This window comes from Rhipicephalus sanguineus, chromosome 9, assembly GCF_013339695.2.
Source record: "Rhipicephalus sanguineus isolate Rsan-2018 chromosome 9, BIME_Rsan_1.4, whole genome shotgun sequence".
NCBI lineage: Eukaryota > Metazoa > Arthropoda > Arachnida > Ixodida > Ixodidae > Rhipicephalus > Rhipicephalus sanguineus.
This window is the reverse complement of record NC_051184.2, coordinates 77,484,419-77,505,772: the sequence shown is the minus strand read 5'-3', so window position 1 is coordinate 77,505,772 and position 21,354 is coordinate 77,484,419. Positions and strand designations below refer to the sequence as shown.

Sequence of the window (21,354 nt, the reverse complement as noted above, 5' to 3'; positions counted from 1 at the left end):
TCTTGCTCTTTTTTAGCCACTAGTCAACACAACTAGCAAAAACAGGTTGTTTACACAAATGTGTACAAAGTGCCTTAAAGAGCTAAGGGTTAGTTTGTAGTCATGGCGAGTCCACAGTAGTGTCTCGTTTCTAAATAGCATTGATAATAATTTCCTGTGCCAAGTACGGGTGATTGGGATGACCCAGTGCTAGAGTCATCCCAGTCACAAAATTTGAACTAGTTTTGCTGCATAACGCCATGATGCTAAAATGGTGCTGGGTGTTTCAAGCGTCACTCAGATGTGGTACCAAGCTTCTCTTGTCTTTGTGGGAGTTCACTCGCATGTGGCTCGCATGCCGATTTTTGTTTTGTGCCTCACTGCTGCATGAAATCTCACATTGTGCTAATCTATTATATGATTTGATGTGTGTATGTCTTGAGTCTGAATGCAGCGTTTTACGTGAGCTTCACCTGCCGATGAAGTGCTCGCCTCATTTAAACAGTGTTTGTCACGAGGATGCATTAGAAATTGTTCGGCATTGACTCTGTACATTTTAATTTCGTTCCTAGTAGTCCTCAGTGTGGTGCCGGTAAAATCTATGTCCTTTTTTGCACCAGTTTGTCAAACCTTTTTTTTTTTTTTGCAAACGTGTGGTTTTCGCTAGTGCCGGTGGACTTCAAGTTGTATATTTCTGTGCATAATGCGATATGGTTTATTTCTAGCCATTAAAATTGATGCTCAAATTTCCCAGCTTGGAATTTCACACTCCAACAAACAGTCTTGAAATAATGTTTGTGCAATGTCACTGGTTTTTAATTTATTTCACCTGAACTGCTCGTAGGCATCACCTAAGAGGGTTGCATTTATCGTTGATACGACTGAAAAGGAAAAAAAATAAGGGAAAGGGAACTCTCTCAATTTCAGTGTATCTTGTATTTCTGGCTGTTTTTAGAGCAGAGAAAATTCTCAACATTTCCATGGCTCGGCCTTTGGTTCTTACATTCACTTAGAGTCACAGCCTAATTCTTACAAAGGCGTCAACAAGATGTTTGCAGACACCATCGAAAGCCATAACATGTTGCAACCCATGCAACAAGTTTGAGTGGCTTGGTCACTTGTCTTGGCCTGGTCACGTGGCTTATTTTTCATCTTGCCAAACCTTTTAAATGCGAATGCATTTCTTAGTCGGGCTATCTCAGGCATTCCGGCGTTGTCCGCGCGCCAGCAGGTGTCATCTCTCCGCTCTCACTCCCTCTCCCATAGCAACAGCTGCGGGCACGCGCGCTTATCTTCGCCCCTAGCAACCGGAGCATGTGGTGCGAGAGAGTGTAGGAGAGGGTAGGTGCAGTGCTTCGCCGCTCCTTCCCTCGCCGTTCGCTCTCTCTCCTCCCTGGGCCCCACTCTCCCGTCCGCTCGCGCCTCACTCTGGACCGTTCGCTGGCTGGGCGCCTCTCAAGAACATCCGGAAATGTGTGCTCGAGACGCCGCTGTGAACGCCAACGGCGACCACAAGGCTGAGGTTATGGCCGTCAGGTACAATGACAACACAAACAGGTGCTGATGAATGTGTAGATAAATGGTTACGGTACAAATCCTCGTCTCGTCATTAATTTACGCCATTAAAATTACTACGCTCGTGTACTCACGGCGCAAGAAATGCATTCGCATTTCCTCACGATTCCCTTCGGGGAGGTGGGGGCATTTTTTTAACATATTAAAGGGTCAATATAACATTGTAAATGGGCATTTGTAACTTAATGGCGAATTAATATTTTTTTCTCATATTTATGGTGGTGTGCTGGCGAGTTAGGATCATTGGTTCAGTTTCTTGCTCCTGCGTTCTAGTGAAGGCATAATGTGGACATGCTTGACTTAGACTTGCGATTCCAGGTGGTTAAAGTTACTTCAGTAACCTTTGCTATCCGTCCTCTGATGCCCTCCAGCTTACTTTGTAACATAACTTAATCACTTAACCCAACTGTTTGATCAGTCAGTCGGTCATTAATAACGTAGCATGCTGAAGAACGAAGCACTGAAGAGTGAGTGATGTATCTTTAACTTGAACTTGGGCACGAAAAGACGACCAACACTTATATTGCGAGTGTAGAAACGTACATGGCTCTTGGCATTCAAATCTAAACTCGCAGGGCGAGTTTTTCCACTGTTTGCACATCTCTCACCATTATAGGGGTTACTTTGTAACGAACAGATCCGCGCGTGCGAGACTGTCCCGTCTTTGGATCACACCGCGCACTAGAGGAGTGTAGTTACTCGCTACTAGCGCTACGCAGCAGCCCTAACAGTCAGAGCTGTGACCCTCTATCCCGCGGTTCGCGTTGAGTGCGACCACGGCGGGTTTCAGGCCAGTGGTAACAGAGACAAGTTCTTTGCCTGACACAGTTTATTGTGCCAAAAGCGCCACCAACGCAACAAAAATACAGATAAAACGAAGCGGCAGAGAAGTTCCGCACGACAACGTGAAAACAACAACAAAATGGGAAGCACACGAGATTTAGAGCGATAAGGTTCGACTCACCTCTCGTGGCTTCGCAGTCCGGCCCTGAGGCAGTAAGTTGCCTCACAATAGACCGGGCGTTGCGCCGGGTGATGGCGTCTGGGTGGCTCCCGACTCGATCAAGCTGTGGTCGTCACCGCTGCTCGAGTCGAAAGACCAGGCGGTCCCCAAGGAAGCGGCGTGCGTCCCTTGGGGTCTGGAGAGGAGTCTCTCCAGAAAAGGGCAAGGAGGGAAAACGGGGCATCTCGACTTCGGCCAGGGGGGCGGGGCGCAAAGGGCTGCAGAAGCGGCACGTGCCCTCTCCCACGCAACCCCCCTCGCCACTGCGCATACAAACGTAGCGCGAAGCCGAGGTGCCGCCGCGTTGAAGACAATGGGTTGCATGTGCAACCCCACACCATACATTCCAGAGTAACCATCGGTTCTAGGCTCATTTGAAAACGCCCTATTAACTGGTTATCGAGTCGACACGCATCGTTGGGCTTGTTGGTCAATCATGGCTGCAAAACGGTACCGGAGGCAGCAAGAAACGGAAAAGACTGTTTCAGCTACTTTTCTCGTCTGTTGTCATTTCTGGAGTGAAGTTACAGCTGCGGTTAAACGAGCCCCTTTTGCTGTAGATTTGGGGAAAACGTTTAAGAAGCTTCAAATACAGTACTACATGCATCTTGGACTTAGTGATAACTGCAAGACAGCGACAGTCTGGTGAAAAAAAAGGGGGGGGGGGGTGCACGCAAGAAGTAAGGTGACAATCCATAGCCACTTCATTTAACATCTCTCACTGAATTTGATTCAGCCGCTCACCCGCCACTGTGGTCTAGGGGTTATGGTGCTTGACTGCTGACCCCGAGGTCGCGGGAGTGAATCTCGGCCGCCATAGCTGCATTTCGGTGGAGGCGAAATGCTATAGGCCCATTTATGTGCGTGTTGAAGAACCACGGGTAGCAGAAATTTCTGGAGCCCTGCATTATGGCATCTCTCATAATTATATTGTGGTTTTGGGATGTAAAACCGCAGCAGTTATGTTGTTAATTCAGCCGTTTGTGTACCGGTGTTCTGTTCAATGTATCCAATGCACATCCGTTTCTGATGACATCTTTTTCTTTCCTTGATCATTTCTTTTTTCTTTTCCCTGTCATAGGATGTATCCAAAGAGCTGTGCCGCTGCCGGGACCAAGGTGCCACACGCCTGGACCTCAGCAAATCTAGCGTGAGTGTTGAGAATCATCTATCCATAACATCTGTGCAGTTCAGTGAGGTCAGAGAAAGTGTAGTTTTCTGGCTATCAGTTAAATGGCTGATTGCGTTCACAAGTTCTGCAGCTCTAAAAAGATCGCTCAGAACTATTAATTCGTTCACTTATTTTTTTAAATCCAAAGAACTGCTGTAGGGCCTTAGTAAAGGTGCACTTTTGTTGCGCAAAACAGAAAAAAAAAAATTTTTTTTAAACGCATAAACTACCATTAGTGAATTAACAGTGCACAGTGGTAGTGATGTTTTTTAATGTTAACAAACTTTGATTGCCTCACCAGCTGTACTTTAAATCATGACTGCAATTAGCTTTAAATGTGCTTTCAGGCAGCTGTAAATTGAGACAGCGCGGTTTGTTTCTTTCTATAGAAAAGCATTCGTGCATAAGTCACCAATTTTGTTGAATGCTTAGGTGCGAGCATGTAGATTGGCAAAAAATTTTTTGATAAAGAAATGTCTTCATTTAAGCGACAAATTTTTAATCGGTGCTTGGTTTTAATAATGACCCTGGCATATTCATACATTCGTTCATTCATTCGTTCATTCCCGTGGGGTCCAACAGCATTACAGGTGGGAGTAAGCATAGGAGAATAAAGGTTTTGCGATACAGCGTGTAAAAAAGTAACTTTACAATCGTACAGCTGATGATCCACATTAAAAATAAAAAGTAAAACAGTATGAACAGGTGTGACCAGCTTTTGGTTGTACAGTCTTTGCCAATGTTGCAGACAGCGAATGTGGCATATGGCAAGTAATAATCAATGTTGTGGTCACAGAGTGCCAACTAATGTAGCGTGAAAATTACGATTAAGTAAGCTCACGATAATTCAAGCTGATCTTTCAACTCTCAGTTGGGTCAAATAAATTTCAAGTTTTTGGTTGACCTGCTTTGTTTTCAATGTGTTTAAAAGCTGCCTAGTTGAAACGACACCATTCAGCTCATTCCATATGTTCACACTTTTTGCTTTGTGTATGTACCGGAAATATTAGTTGCTTTAGTTTTTTCTAGCTGTGTATTTTTTGTGCTCATGTATTTTTAATATGGCCAGAAATAAAGCCGTTTGCCTGTTTGCATCTGTGACAATTTTGAAAACCACGAGCAGAAAAAAACACACGTAGACGGCACATGATTTTCTCCCGCGATTTCATCTGCTTTTCCCGATATCAAAAGGTTCAGGTACCTTTAATATGGCCAGAAATAAAGCCGTTTGCCTGTTTACACCTGTGACAATTTTGAAAATCACGAGCAGAAAAAAAAAGAAAAACAGGAAAAAAAAAACACGCCTAGACGGCACATGATTTTCCCCTATGATTTTGTCTGCCTTTCCCGATACCAAAAGGTGTCGTGGTGCTAGCAGACACGGACGAGCAAGACACAATGGGGTAGCGCTCGTTCCGTTGTGTCTTCCTCGTCCGTGTCTGCTAGCTCTACGACACCTTTTGACACATTTACCCAGCCAGCCCAAAAAAGCCACGTTTACAAGTTTTCCCGATATTTTGCACCGAGTCACACTTACACTCTCATCTGATAATTCAAGCAAAATTGCGGGGTCCCTTTGAATTTGAATTACATAGACTCTGCTGTTTTTGTAACGGTTTGGATTTCTGTGAAAAGGTGCTAGTTTTATTCTAGGAATCTGGGCCGTAAAAGGGAGTGATAGCTATGGTCAGGCAAGAGAGTATGGTTGGTCACTATCAAGGCTGCCCACGCAAAATAAGTTTGAGGGCGCGGATTCGCTTATCGGCCATGGAGGCTGCATTAAACTTCACTGTCTAGGACAATTTGTTATGCTTATTTTCGAATCTGTAATTGGTTTTTTATTAGCTGCGCTGGTTCAGAAAATGAAAATAATGAGGCTCAAATAAATAATTAGAGCCTGCTTCTTACATGGATTTTTCGCTATTTCGACATGCTAAAACCAAAATGTAAGTGCATGGCCCCAATGTCCAGGTCGTGCTGTAGGGGGCACGTGCAGATTTAGGTAGACCTAAAAAAAACACTGGCAGATTCGGGTGCATTTAAGGAAAAATCTGGCGGATTTAGGTGCACTTTTAAGGACCCAAGGTGGTCAAAGCTAGTCCACGTTTTCCCACAACAGCGTCTCTCATAATAATGTCTCAGTTTTGGTGCATAAGACCTTGGAAGTTAATTAGATTAATTTCCCGCGTCGTGTGCAGATCACAGTGCTGCCATCGTCGGTGCGCGAGCTGAGCCACCTGGAGGAGTTCTACCTGTACGGCAACAAGCTGGCCACGCTGCCCGACGAGCTGGGCAGCCTGGTGCACCTGGAGACGCTGGCGCTCTCCGAGAACTCTCTCACCACGCTGCCAGACACGCTTGCCAACCTGAAGCAGCTGCGCGTGCTCGACGTCCGACACAACAAGCTCAACGAGGTATACTTCCTTCAACAACTGCGAGCATCTGCCGTTGCGGTCGTCACCATAATTTATTCAGGAAGGAAATCGGACAAAAGTGTGGGGCAAACATCTAGATCACTAGCCAGTGCTGTCTTGGCATCCGTTAAAGATATATCCTGAAAAAAATACAAACAGCGCAAAGTGGCGGCACTAGACTGAAGCACATACAGTAAAACCTCATTAATTCAAAGCCACTGGGACTGTGAAAAATCTTAGAATTAAGCGCAATATTAATGAGAACTAACAGACAATAATGCCAAGGAAAGTATAGGGGATGTTTTTAGTAATAATTGTAAGGTAATTGTGAAGAAAGAAAAGTGGACGAAAAGATAGCTTGCCGCGGGCAGGGACCGAACCTGCGACCTTCAAATAACGCGTCCGATGCTCTATTTGAAGGTCGCAGGTTCGGTCCCTGCCCGCGGCAAGCTGTCCACTTTTCTTTCTTCACAATTACCTTACAATTATTACTAAAAACATCCCCTATACTTTCCTTGGCATTATTGTCTGTTAGTTCTCATTAATATTGTGTATAACAAAGAAAACGAGCCCTTGAAATTAACACTTCTTTCCTTCATTAGAATTAAGCGGGTTTTCGAATTGACCAAACATACTAAAACCATACATACAGTTACTGAAAGTACTCAAAGGTGGTCGTTTGCTGTCCCTGCTAGCTTGCGGCTCCAAGGGTTATGTTTTCCAGCAATCCCCGGTCCCAGTTTTGCCGCTAAACCGGCGAAACAGCAAGCCTCTCGTGATCAACTGAAATGTCCGCCTGCGGAAAAGAAGACATGCTTCACTGCGACACAGTGGTGACACGCGGGCAGCATGTCACATGCTCCTCGCAGCGTCAGCAGCGAGGAGCAGGATAGGTGACAGCTGCTAATTGCCGGAGCAACCGCCACTCGGAGGTTCGCATACATCACGAATTCCGTCAGACCGTCCTTTATTTTCCCAGAAAGAATGGGTAAATCATCACGCGCTGACGTTGCGAGAAGCATGCAACATGCTGCCCGCGTGTCACCGCTGTGTTGCAGTGAAGCACGTCTTCATTTCCACAGGCGCCCGTTTCAATTGACCACGAGACCATTTTTTCTCTTTTTTCTTTCTTTTTTTGCGCTGGCAGCTGCGAGGCTGGGATGCTTCACCTGTCACTCGTTAATATTGCTACAGTGCACTGCCTTGTGGCTCCCAATGGCTGTTGTTTCCGCGGATTAGCGGCGAAATCGGGATTGAGAATTGGCAGATGGCACTCGAAGATTTCGAAATAACCGGGCTGGTACTGACCGCCGCTTCAAATTATCCACTCAAATTTACATTTCAAAATATGGGACCGCAGAAATCCTTCGAATTAAGTGGGATTTCGAAATAACAGAGTTTGAATTAATGAAGTTTTACTGTACCTAAGGGGACACTAAGTGTATGCCTTTATGGATACGCATCAGAAAAGAACAAAGGTGAGATAGCGGGGAAGACCCTATTACACTTAAACCTCCATATAACGAACACGGATATAACGAATTATCGTTTATAACATAGTAAACGAAGAATAGTCTTGTCATAGATGCGGTGTTACGAATATACGTTTATAAAATAAGCATCTTCAGCTGTCTGCTCGGCTGCACCCATGGCGTAGTATTTTGCAGTGGAAAATAGAATCAAGGCCAAAGTTTCCTCTTTTTAAACGACCCAACAGCTCCGCACATAAACTTTATCGTGATGCCCCGAATTTCAAACTGTTTCGTTTGTATCTTGGCCACACCAGCTCAACGAAATTTCCCGAACCTCTGTACATTAAGCCTCCTCAGAGGAGAGCGAGCTTTATTTTTGCCATTTAGGAACCACATAGGCCCTAGTAGACATTATAAAGATCTATGCCCTCACGGTGAGTTGGTTTGGGAAGATGGTGTCGGCACCTGCATTTTCTTCTCGCGCGTTTTCTCGATTACCAAACATCTTCTCGCGGCAGGAGTGGTGCTTTTGGTATTGTGAAAGGGTGATTTTGCTAATACGAGACGAATCTTTTTTTTCTCCCTCTCTCTCTGTTCAGTGTACCTCTGAGTCACAAACAATCGTCTTAAACTGTTTCCCATTAGACTAAGCGAGGAAATGGGCTTTTGAACAAGTCACTGAAAGTCTGTTCTTTGAAATTCTGAAGGGAAAAAAAATTTGTTGACATCAGCGTGATTTTATGCACCTATTTTAATTACGAGGTCTAGCTCGATCTGACTGTTCACCTGTCTAACTGTTTATTGATCTATTTAATGCCCATTTTATATAGAACATTTGAGCTCCGTTTTAAGATTTCGCTGAACTGCGTATCGTTTGCTGCCGCATGATTCCCTGGGTGTAGAGAAGGACCACCCCAATCGCTGTATGTTATTCTGAGTTTAGAGGTTATTTACTGTACACTTCCAGAAGCACATTTCGCAAATGTAAACATCAAAGCCTCGGAGCTCAAGTTCTAGGGTAGACAGGACAATGCGTTTGAGCCTGTTGCACGTTATGAGCCATGCTGAAAAGCCTTTTATCCTTTTCTTTTAATGAAATCTGAGGAACCAACATATCAGAAAGCACTTTTTAAAGTAGTTACCTAAAGCACATACAGTCGCCGACCGATAAATCGGACACCGATAATTCGGACATGCTCGGTAATTCGGACAGTCGCGCGGCACCGCCGTTGATCCCATAGAAGTAATGTGTAAAGACGACCGATATTTCGGACAGCTGCGAGATCTACATTCGACAATCCGGACCCTGTCCGAGACTGTCGTGCACGCCGAATCACCAGCCATTATCTCCTCTGGCACCCGTACCATACAAAGTGTGGCCTCAGAGATCAAAACGAAAGCTAATTGGTGATCTATGAGGCTCTATATTTCGATCGCTACTTTATGCCTCAGATTTGCGATTTGAAATGCCGATCTTGGAGGCACTGGTCAGCTGTGGGAAATCCTATCGACATCGCGAACATCCTACATTCCAGTTCCTGTATCCCCGCGCTGCGCTCCATCCTGTCGAATGCGTCTGCATTAAAGCGTTCTACGCACGCGTTCATTTTTATCTTGAGACGCTTTATTTTACGCTCTGCTGTCTCAAAAGATCTGAGTTAATGGCGCCAATGGTGCCCTCACAGACAGCGCCGAAGGCCGCGCCGACGACAACGAAACGCGGCAGATAGTCAACTGCCAATTTTCCGGACATGCTCGAAAATTCGGACGCTTTCGCTGCACCGTCACCAGCCCCATAGACGTCAATGGTCGAGAACGTCGGAAATTTCGGACGCTAAAACTCTTCGGCGTCCGATTTTTCTGACTTTCTGCCCAAATTGCAGGTCCGAAAGGCAATAATTGAAGCCCCCACCTCTGCCGCGTCTATCATCTCGTAGGTTCGAACCAGCGCTTTCGCGAGTCGACCCATTTGTGACAGTAGCAGAGTCCGAAAGTCAGCTTTGTCGCGATGCAGACCTGTTATGGGGTGAAGCGGACCGGAAATTCAAAGGGGCCGCTATCACGGCGCCGTGCGGCGATGTCTTACGGATAAGCAGTGGAAATGCATGGAGGTGTGATGGCGGCAGGTGGCAAACGTGCCAGTACGGCTCAATCGCTGACAAGCCTTACGATAAGCATGTTCAGTCAACTGCTCGATAGTGCATGTGGCCTGGTGCAGTTGCATGCGTAGTGCACACATTTAATGGGCGAGAACCCAAACGCGCCGCGCCGCCATCCATGCTGCCTCTTTGTGTGACCGCTAAGTGCGCTGCACAGACGCATTGCCTTCACGAATGAAACCAGCTCGTCATCGTACAGCGATCACATCACACTGGCGGAGATACAGGCGGACTTGGTTGCACGTAAGCGGAAGTACGGGCAGCAACGCATTGACAACTTTTTTCGGCCACCAGGACCCTGAAGTGTCAATAAAAGTGTTTTTTTTTTCTGACGCATTCGTTTTTTCGGACATTCTATAATTCGGACTTATTTACGTTCCCCGTGGAGTCCGAATTATCGGTCGTCGACTGTACTACTTTAAACTATAATATACTTTGAATTACTATAAAGTTGCACATATCCGAGAAACACACGAAATTAATGGAAATTAAGTGGACATTTAAAATAAGCTCATAAAGTTGCATACGTCAGCACATCGTTCAGGACGTAGCTCGCAGAATAAATAGTCTCTAGACAAAATTTTGACCAAGACCCAACTCCACCCCCCCCCCCCCCCCCACCGCGTCGCACCCCACCTTTAGTTCTTTCTAGTTGTTCTTCATATTTCTTTTGCACAAGAAAACAAAAATATTTAGAAAGGGCTGCATTTTTCCTCACTTGCAATCTGGTTTTTTCATGTGTGCCGTATGTGTAGGCCTGCGCGAATATTATAGCTCTTTGAATATTTGAAAGAATACTACGGTCATTCGAATTTGCTTCGATACGAATTTAAGGTTTCCGAAATTTGCAAATATTCGAAACGAACGAATAGGCGTATTTTACTACATGTAACCCGCACGAAAAGGTGGTTTCACTGCAACGTGGGAGTGGTGTGCCGTGAAGCCGTCCCATTCAGGGTAAACCTGCACTGCCACAAAGCCACGCTTCAGCGTCAAGTGTGCGTATTAACTCTGCATCAGTGAATTTTATTTTTATGCATGGTATATGGGGCTTGCACGGGCTAATTGTGGCAAATTTCAAGACGTATTTTACTGCCTATCTCTTGCACCCTACTACAGTTCAACTCCTGCAACAATTCGAATTCACTTCAGAAGAGTTTGGTACTAATTTAAATTCGCTTTGACTTTGCTTCAAACCAACAAAAATGCTACTATTCACACAAGCCTTCGTGTAACACAATGGAACTCTTCAAAGTCCAGCTTGCGTAGAATTTGCAGTTTATATTGCTCTGTCTTTCTGAATGGGCCTGTTTTGGTAAGTGTTGCCACGTGTGTCGTTTGCAGATCCCCGAAGTTGTGTACAAGTTGACATCGTTGACGACGTTGTTCCTGCGCTTCAACAGGATACGAGAAGTCAGCGAGAACATAGCCAATTTAACGGTGAGGACTGGCAGTGTTCTTTTCTTGTTGTGGTTGCTCACACTTTTTTTTTTTTTTTTTGTCTCAACATTTGAACGCGTAGTTTTGTTAAAATTTCAGCTATGGTATTTAGGCCGGCGCAACAAAGGACCTTGCTACTTACCCTCCGTGAAATTCATAAAAGTGCGTTACTTTATAATGCTTTACTGTAAAATTGGGGAGTTTTCAAACTTTCAGGTTGTGTTCTGTCCTGAAGCGGTTCCCTCTCCTACACTTGTACAGTGGAGCTCCTCTTTTATGTTCTTCATGGGACATCGAAAAAAGATGAAAGAACAGTAACCTGGGAACCTACGACGCGAACACACTGTTCAAACAGTTAAAAAGTGCTGCTGCATAATAAAACAGGTGCATTGCAGACATCTGTCCCTCGGAAGAATTTATTCATTGGTTTATGGTGCGGAGAAGTCCTTGATGGAAGTTTGGCGTTTCTCTGACACCCCTGCCAGAACCAGACCTTTTTTTGATCTCAAACACCGTGTTTGATCTCAAACACGGTGGTTGCGTTATAGTGGAGGCGAAATGCTGGACCTGTGCCCTGTGCGACGTCGGTGCAGGTTAACCCGTTCATGCGCAACCTATGAAGAACTGTCTCCAAATTCGTCAAATTGACACAACATAATTTATAGGCATTGGATGTTCCACTGCAACAAAAATATTCTCAGAGCACGTTAATTTATGTGTTTTATAGTAATCTATATAATTAAATATCTATTTATCCTGAATGAACGAAAGAAGGGAATTTCAAGGGCTCGTTTGCTTGTTTATACAACGTTAATGAAAACCAACAGATAATGAAGGAAGGTATAGGGGACGTTAATTTTACTCTTTTTTTTTCTATATTCTAGTAACTATGATATAAATGTGAAGAAAGTAAAGTTGACAAAAAGAGAACTTGCCACCGGCAGGGACCGAACCTGCAACCTCTGGGTAGTGCACCCGATTGAGCTACGATGGTGGTCATCCTCTCATCCACTTTGTTGAGTATTTATGTGCATGCAAACCTGGGATTGTTAGTCATTCACATTCAGCTTTTGCATAAATAGAACGAAATCTCAGGCTAGAAATGTAGAGCAATTTCGTTTTCAATTATATACGTTTAAAGCGAAGAAAAATTATACATACTACTTCTGATGTGTCTTGCTGAAAGCAGGACAATGAACAACATGTCAAATATGGTAATGCCCTGAGCAAAGTGATCATATGCAACAGTACACCGGAAAGTGAAGTTAAAGAAAGACACTGGTGTGGGAGTCGCGCACTGCACGCTGACGCGCACCTTGCAGGACCTCAATAAAGTTTTTTAACCAACCAACTAACTCTGCAGGAGGTTCAGTTCACTCATACCTTAATATATCTTGCTCTTTAAGCACATTAGGCTCTACAAGTCTTGGTCAGGGATTCGCTGCAACTACATTTTAAACTTAGTATGCTTAAAGCGGGTACATACTAATGAGGTTTGCGCTAGCCATCACCCCTTTCTGTGTAATCACTAGCGTTTGCGAAAGTTTTCGATTGTACGCGGCAATTCGTATTGAGGATGCCACAGTCCAACCTTGATTTAAGAAATCATCTTTTATAACTAAGTAAACTGAGAGCATTAATAGTGTCATGAATGTACAGGTCGGTCCACTGTTAAAGGGAACACTCGAATGAGCCCCCTTCATTTTGCTGGCCCCCTCATTCCAAGTGGATGTGGAAACGTTGTTCGTTCAAGGTACTGGTCTGTCAAAGGGAGTCGGAACTGTCAACCACCAGTAGTCTTATGTAAATCTAAGCCACTGTACTGTTGCAAGAGAGCGATATCCTGACATGCCCTGAACGCAATTGTTCCCTTTAACAGTGGACCGACCTGTACATTGGTAACAAAATTTTTTAATATGACCAAGCCACTTCCACATAGATGTGACATTGTTTTAGTGAGATTCGACTGCACTATATTACAGACAAGATTATTCTCATGACAAAAAAAAAATTCAGAAAGCTTGAGATGCACATGCTACACGACATTCGCCAGCCGACGAACAACGGCCACGGGAAAGAACGGGAACAAGCCTCTGTGTTGTCACATTTCTGCGCTGTGTCCCGTCCATAGAAGCGGTTCTTCATTTAACGAGTTAATCGTGTGCTTGCAGAATTTGACGATGCTGAGTCTGCGCGAGAACAAGATTCGAGAGCTTCCGGCAGGCATAGGCAAGCTGACGCAGCTGGTCACCTTCGACGCCTCCAACAACCACCTCAAGCACCTGCCTGGGGGTGAGACGGACTGGCGCGTTTACGGGGACACCACAGCGAAACGACAAGTCTGTTTAGAATGATAAATTGCGCCCTGAGCAGGCCAGTGGCGTTAAGGGGAGACGTGGGTTTTAAAAAATGGTTTTTTAACCCTGTAAAACCCAGTGTATCATATATGATACATTAAAAATAATGCCTAAAAAGAGGTAATAAGCTCGTCAAAGCTTCGTGGAAAAGCCGTTATTGCATATTTAACATGTTATAATGAAGTTACACCGAGTTATTCATTTAATCAAATTAATTAATTAATTTTAATTAAGAGTAATCAAGTTATGATCGAAATAAAATTTCACCCTTTGTTTTTCTTAAAATGAACTCTACAAGAAGAGTAAATATGGTGAGTGTTTTTTCACAATTTTTCCGAAGGCAGAACGCCTTTTGGGCATCACAGGGTTAAAAGTTGGGTGAATGGCACGAAATTTAATACACTTATTCAGCTTTTTCTGCAGATTCAAAATCTCTGAGTAGATTTTTTAATAGCTGCATTAGAACAAAAGATATGCAATTTCTAACACATATTTAAGCATATTTCTTACGGGGATTTTTGGTAACTTTGCTTTGTCAAACACAAAAACAAAGTATGTGGCAAGATTGCCAGGAAGCTGGTCTAGCCGGTGATGCTATTTATTTAATGTTGTTCACCAAATTATAATTCTCGATTATCAGAAATAGTATGCAGCAAAGAAATTTCACTCACGTTTACGTCTAATTATTTTGCATTCAAAGTTTGTTGAAGACAATCGGATTAGCATCACCGGCTAAACCAGCTCTCTGGCAGCCTTGCCACATACTTTGTTTCTGTGTTTGACAAAGCAAAGTTGCCAAAAATTCCCATAAGAAATATGCTTTTAGAGATTGCACATCTTTTGCACTAATGCAGCTACCAAAAATCTAATTACAGATTTGGAATCTGCAGAAAAAAATGGAACAAGTTTGTTAAATGGTGTTCAGTTCACCCAGCTAATAAAAGAAATAAAAAAAAGACCCGCGTCTCCCCTTAATTTCACCACGAGAGGTTTATTAATAGACGAGAAAACCAAGGCCATAGTTTCATTTTTTTTAAATTTTGCACCGAAATCTCCGCGCGGATTCCAAAGTGTATTTTCGGATTTCATGACTGATTTCAAAGTGTATTTTTCGCATATTGGCTACGTTGACTCAACGAAATTTTCTTAAACTTGATATATGTCTATGGCCCCCTCAGATGATGATGTACTTCATTTTTATCAGTTAGGAACTACGTGCGACCTAGTAGATCCAATCAAAATATTTGACGTCACTGCATTTGAGGCGGGAACTTGAAGGTGCCGTCCCCACCCACATTTTCTTTTTGCGCGCGCTCTCTCACTTGCCACTCATCTTCTTGCGGTAAGAGTGGTGCTTTTTTCGTATCGTGAAACTGTAATTTACAAACGCAGAAGAAATGTTTTTCTCTTTAGCGTCTCGTTTAAAAAAAAAAGACTAAAGTGTGCATCGGCATCAATTTCAATCTGCCTGTTCAAGTAGAGAGAAGTGGAGAGGTGTCTTTATTTTTCATTTTCATTTTTCATTTTATTTACCCTAAAGGCCCGTTGGGCATTACATAGGGGGGGGGGGATAACTTGGTACAATGAACACAAAAATTGGATACACAGAAAAAGAATATAGCGGTGCTAATAACCCTAGTATAACCACTCGGGACTGAGACTACCTCAGGACTGATCTAAATAAAATAAATTGGATTTCAGATCGTGTTATACTTTTGTGACTCTAGGACAAGTTCTACTTGACGTGAGTGAAGCGTTGCACTTCCTTGACTGCCTACTTAGCATTTAAAGGGGCCACGACACCCAGTTTTGGGTCATTATCTTTGTTATGTGGCTTAATCCTTGTGCGTTCACAAACAAGCTGGGGAAGTTTTAGCGCATTTGGTCAGGCACTTAATTTATAATTGAAAATTGTTATTAACATGTGAGCGGCCTGAGAGTTTGGCAACAGTGGCGCACTCACGAGCCATGACTTAACAAGGTGCTCGCTGTGCGAGTGTCTTCGTTCTGGCAAAAGATTTTTTTCTGTGGTCAGCTAAGCGCGCAGTCGAGCTATTTTAGCTTCGTCGAGAGTGGCATCGATGTTGAACGATTTGCAGCGGCTGAATCTTAGGTACAGGATGGCTCCACTCTGTGCAGCACATGACATCGCACATACCATGGCAATATGGCGGTCGCCAGCGGTGGGCGGAGTTCATAGCCGGCGACATTTGGGGCTCATTTCGCAGTGAAATATTCTTTTGCAGTACAGTAGAACCTCGTTGATACGTTTCCGGAAAAAACGCGGAAAATAAACGTACGATCCGGGAAAACGTACGATCCGAATCCAGTAAAAATTGAGGCTGACAAGCCCATTTGAGGTGCAAGGGCAAAAAACATTTATTTCTCTCAAACTCTTGGCATCTCGCTGGCAGCCAGAGGTCAGCCAGCTAGTTCCGGTCCTGACCTAAAATAACGTCGTGGTCACGTGTATTGAAATCCCGAGACAACCTGAATATTGCAAAATCGAACTCTGAGACAACCAGCGTAAACGTAAAGAAATGCTACCGCCATATCAGCAGACGAAACTTTGCGCCGCATGAGCGTCGGTTCTTTCTGCATTGTCGCTTGGAAATATGGGGCTAGGTTTGCCGAAGAGCAGAAGTGATATTCTCGAGCATACGCATTTGGGATACGATCACGTACGTTCGAAAGATCACGCTTGACTCGCCCCGTCCGTGAAGAAAACTGCCGCCCCTCTAAAGGCTTAACAAGCTCATTTCTTCGCAGTGCACGTAACAATCGCGGTACAACACGATATGCGATATCTCGCGAGAGTGATAAGTGTCCCCGAAAGCGACAGCTGTTCGCGGCTATCGCATACTACGTCGCACACTCGCACTGATCAGTTTGCGTTCTGTCTTAACTTGAGACATGCGCTGGTATGTTCGCCGCCACTCGTAATCGCACCATCTCGCACGGCGGAACGGGCTTCAAAAGATAACGCCCGGCGTAATGACAACCGAGGTGACGTCCCCAAGCGCCCGCACTGCGATCTGTCGAGTCCTCACAAAGATGGCGGCGAGCGCACATCGTCTCGTTTCTGGCGTCTGATAACCAGAAACCTCCTAGACATCTTCCAGAACAAATCTTTTCTGTCAGCTTCTGACGACCCGCTGGTAGGCAGAACTGCCCAGCCAGAGAAATACGAACGCCGATTGGAATTGCGCCGGGCGGAGCAACCCAATAACGATTGCGCTCCGGGAGAAAAGTGTGCGGGAAATTATCGGCCATATTGACTAGGCACAATGGCGGCGTTGCTATGGTTACGGGTCGTGGCGTGTTGTGCAGCGGTGGCTATGCGGCAGTGGCATGTGTGTTTCCGCGGCAAGCCGTTCGAAGATTGTGACGGCCCGCGTCGCTGCGTGGGTGACAGGGAGCGGCGATCGAGCAATTCGGAAGAGACGTGGAGGGGACAATTAAGCACATCAGAGAAAGCACGGAGGGGGGAAAGGCACTGCGGAGAAGCTGCCATCGCTGAGAGGGCCTTTTTTTTGCACACCTGAATAAGAGTTTCTGAGTAGAAAACGTATCATACGACCCTAGTTTTCCGCGGTGCTGAATGTTGCTGCCGAATAATCGTATTTTCCGGGAACGTATTAACCGGAACATATTACACACAGCTGTATTGGGTTATATTTAATTTTCGCGATTTCGAGCGTAGGAGCCGGGAAATCGTATCAAGCGGGAACGTATCAATGAGGTTCTACTGTATATTTTTTCATATATGTACAGTACGGTCCACTGTTAAAAGGAGCACTCCAATGAGCACCTTTCATTTTGCTGGCCCTCTAACAGCAAGTGGACAGGGAAACATTGTTCATGCACTGCACGAGTCTGTCAAAAAGAGGCAGAACTCTCAACTACCAGTAGCTTTATGGAAATTTAAGCCACTATGTTTTTGCAAGAGGGCAAAATCCAAACATGCCCTGCACGCAAGTGTTCCCTTTAACAGTGGACCCGTCTGTACAAGCACAACAAGCCCTCTACTCCCATATCTGTGGAAAACCGTAAATTGTTGTGTGACCTTGTCCCCTTGTGTGACCCCTTGAATAAAAGGAAAGTGTGCATTGATGTCAATTTCAGTTTGCCTGTTGAAGCGGAGAGAAACTGAGAAGTGTTCTTAAGAGCAGAGCTCTTAAAGCTTTTCGTTGCGCCGGCTAGTGCGAACAGAAACTATCATCATCATGGATCGGCACGCGCTCTCTCCGTCCTCGTCTTCATCGTCATCGTCGTCTTCATCTTCTGCTTCGCTCTTAAAGCAAGTGCGGCGATTTCTCCGGCGCAGGACGGAATAACTCTGGTGGGTAAGAGAACGAGTACAGAGAGAGAGAATTTGTTGGCGAGGCGGGATTCGAACCCGCGTACTCACGATCCGAAGGCGAGCGTGCTAACCATTCGGCTATCCAGGCACGCTGACAAAACATAGCATAGCCTTGTCTAGTCGAGCATAGCAAGGTGGCGAGAAAGGGAAATGAGTGTGAGGAGGGGGAAAGGAGGAGGGGAGCAAGTAAAACATAGCATATGAAGAAAGAGAAAAATAGAGACAAAGGAAAGGAAAAAAAAAAAGACCGAAAGAGAAAGTGACAGCGGGAAAGAAATAAAGAGACAGAGAAAGATAAAGAAGGGCAAGAAAGAGCGAGAAAGACAAATGCATAGAAAGAGAAAGAAAGAAAGAAATGGGAATGAACACATACAAAAAAAGACACAAAATAAACATAGAGATGAGAGAAAAAGAAGGAAAGACAGGAAGAAAACGCCAGGCCTGCGCTGAAACCGCAGCGCAGTCGGAGCGAAAGCTGGAAGAGCGGCGTTTCTAGAGCCCCTTGTAAGCTCTCTTGGGGCTACTAATACAAGTACACTAGCAAGGTACCCACTACGCCATAAATCACAACTTTTGTGAAGTTGGGAAGCACCTACTAAGCCTTTATTCGTCATTCTGCGGAGAAGCGAGGCACTAGCTGCACGTCTGTAAGCATTATGTGCACTTCGTTGACGCGACGACTGATGACGATGAAGAATTACGGCTCAGTCCTTTGTAATGGGTTGTAAGCTTTAAACGGCCCACCAGTTATGTAATTTGCATTGGGTGACGCCCGGTCGCTATTTCCCTCTCCTGTCACGCTGTATAACATACGTTGATGTTAGAGAGAGAAAGGGGGGCGAAGAAGTTTACTGAGACCTCGAGGAAGTGGATCATGTGCTCATGGGCTTCCTTGGCAACCAATACAAGTGCACTTGCAAGGAACCCACTACGCTATAAATCATTGTAATTTTTGAGAAGTAGGGCAGCAGGCACTGTGCCATTTTTCGTCATTTACGGAGAGCGTTGGTACCTGCTAAACGCATGTAAGGCATTATGCGCAATTTGTTGATGCTGTGCCTGATGACGATGAAGAATTATGGCAGATCCCTTTGTAATGGGTTCTAAGCATTCAAGAACCTACTCGTTGCGCAATTGGCATTGTGTGACGCCTGGTTACAGAAGTCGCGTTGTGCGACACTTGGTGCTTATTTTACTCTCCTACCACGCTATATTGCATATGTTAATGTGGTTGCTTCCCGACATGAAGCCTGTATAGGACCTTTTCGCAAAGCAGTTTCAAGCACTGGCATGGCTCAGAGGTTGAATGCTGGGCTCCCACGCAGAGGGCCCAGGTTTGAACCTCGTTCCATCCTGGAATTTTTTTCTTGTTTCGTTTTTTGTTTTTTTTTTTTATTTCGAGCGATAGTGGTTACGGACACCGGCGGCGGCGGCGGACAACTACGGCGCCAAAAACGGCCGCTGAAATGATCTCATAACAGCTTTTGCTGTAAAAGAAAGAGAACAATCCAGAGAAGCAAAGAAGGCTGCCCAGCTCTGCACTTCCTTCAGGCTTGGCACCCCTAGCGCGAAGCCGACTACATTTTTGTTTCCTTGTTATGAATGGAAAGCTGCTTCAAATCTATGTCTACAATTTGTGTGCGACTGCGCAAATAGAAGCTGCGAGTGACATCACCTTTTAAAAGGACTTGTTACTGGGCTAGTCGGTGCGTACATTGCTTAGGTACAGGCGACCGAGGCGCGAAATACATTTCTTGAAAAAGGAAACGTATTTCGCGCCTCGGTTGTCTGTACCTAGGCAATGTTTGTCGCAATGACAAAAATTCATATTTTTGCCAATTTTTTCACAGTCCGGGTTAAGCGACGTATCGCGCATTTTCAAACGTCGAGTTTGATAATATTTTGTCTTTCGTGCTTGCTTGAATTACTTAGCCGAGATTTTTTGTACAGAGTTCCTCGCATGGAAGACCCCGTTCCGTGCATTCAACCTCTGATGTTGCGACCAGCTTGAAATTGTGATGCTTTTTCACTTTTTTCCACGAACGAATGCAGACTGGGACGCTCTGCTGCTACGTACATTTCAGACATGTTCAATGCAGTAACATTGTTAATATGAAACGTCTTTCTGTGCCTTGTCACCAATTGTAGGCTTGGTCTATCTAAATTTATCTAAATTGCGAATATGAATCTGTCTATCTTATTGTTGTCACTGGCATAATGTCCTTGTTGATGTGTCAGGCTATACATTTATATAAAAAATCAAAACAAGCATTGTCTAATCTAAAGGGGATCACATGGAAGTTCTGCATATAGGTAATTCATTATATAAAATATTTAATACATCGAAAATATTTCAAGGGGATATTACAGTGGTTTGATTTACTCAGTAATTCGTTATATGTGGGTTCGACTGGACATCTTTCTTTTTTATCATAATCCATGATGAATTTCTATTCTGCTGTTCGCACCAGCGGTTGGTTGTGTTCAACCTCTGATGCGCCTCCTGCGTGGGCCCCAACTTTGGGCCTGCAGTATTTCGTAGATAAATAAGGTGAATGACCCGCCCATCGTGATTCTCTAAACGATGTGAATGTGCCTGTCTTGTGCAGAGATTGGGAACTGCGTGCAGCTGTCGACGCTCGATGTCCAGCACAATGAGCTTGTGGACCTGCCCGACACGATAGGCAACCTCATGGTGCTTTCCCGGTTCGGCATAAGGTCAGTCTCCTCCCTGCTTTGCTGCTGCCGCTCAACTGCTACGACTACCTGTCACTCCGTTTTCACGGGAACACAGTGTGCAGTCGGCTTCAGAAGTTTAGAGACCACTAGGTTCGAGAAAACTTCATGTTGCTCAGCAGTTTGTGACTGTATTTAATCTAACTGCCCAATACATGTTGTTAGCACGTTTTTAGAAGAAGCCGGAAATATAAATTTGAGGGTCACTGCCAAAGCAGCAGGAACATTCAGCTTATCTCTCGTAGTCCTTAAAGGGACACTAAAGGCTAATATTAACTTATATTATAACGGTCCAGAAACCTCGCAGTGCTACTTTTGTGCCAAGGAAGTGCTTATTTTGAACTAAAATCACGTTTTAGTAATGCGCGTCGCGTTAGCGCACTTCAAATCACCCGCCTGAAAGCGGTGTTTCTCATGTCACTGCTGCCGTGCCCAACGTTGCCCGCCTTTACTACGCTGCGGCGCGCACTGGCGGCACGCGCCATTTGGGCATCCAGCAACATCACATGCATGCAGCATTTTGTCAAACTTTCTGTCAAAGCGACTTTCACGAGCGCGCGAAACACACACGGCAGTACGCGATACCGAAACTCACTGAGCGCGTGAGTGAAGCAGGGTACCGGGCAACGCGCAGTTCAGCAAAAACGGAACCTTTGAACCACGCGCACTGTTCCCCATGGCAACA

The 21,354-nt window shown here is 44.8% G+C and overlaps 2 protein-coding genes across 5 annotated transcripts in view; both read left to right on the top strand.

The window, feature by feature from the left end:
• LOC119405345 (60S ribosomal protein L32) overlaps positions 1-21,354 on the top strand; it is a 219,441-nt gene that overhangs the window by 145,775 nt on the left and 52,312 nt on the right. The gene's annotated exons all lie outside the window — the stretch shown is intronic.
• Positions 1-21,354, top strand: part of LOC119405346 (leucine-rich repeat protein SHOC-2) — a 139,432-nt gene that overhangs the window by 94,528 nt on the left and 23,550 nt on the right. For all 4 annotated transcript variants that reach the window (XM_037672180.2, XM_037672181.2, XM_037672182.2 and 1 more), the window contains 5 exons: positions 3,639-3,707; positions 5,927-6,142; positions 11,118-11,213; positions 13,385-13,505; positions 20,543-20,651. In XM_037672180.2, the coding sequence (XP_037528108.1) occupies positions 3,639-3,707; positions 5,927-6,142; positions 11,118-11,213; positions 13,385-13,505; positions 20,543-20,651 (611 nt within the window). The remainder of the gene's footprint in view (positions 1-3,638; positions 3,708-5,926; positions 6,143-11,117; positions 11,214-13,384; positions 13,506-20,542; positions 20,652-21,354) is intronic.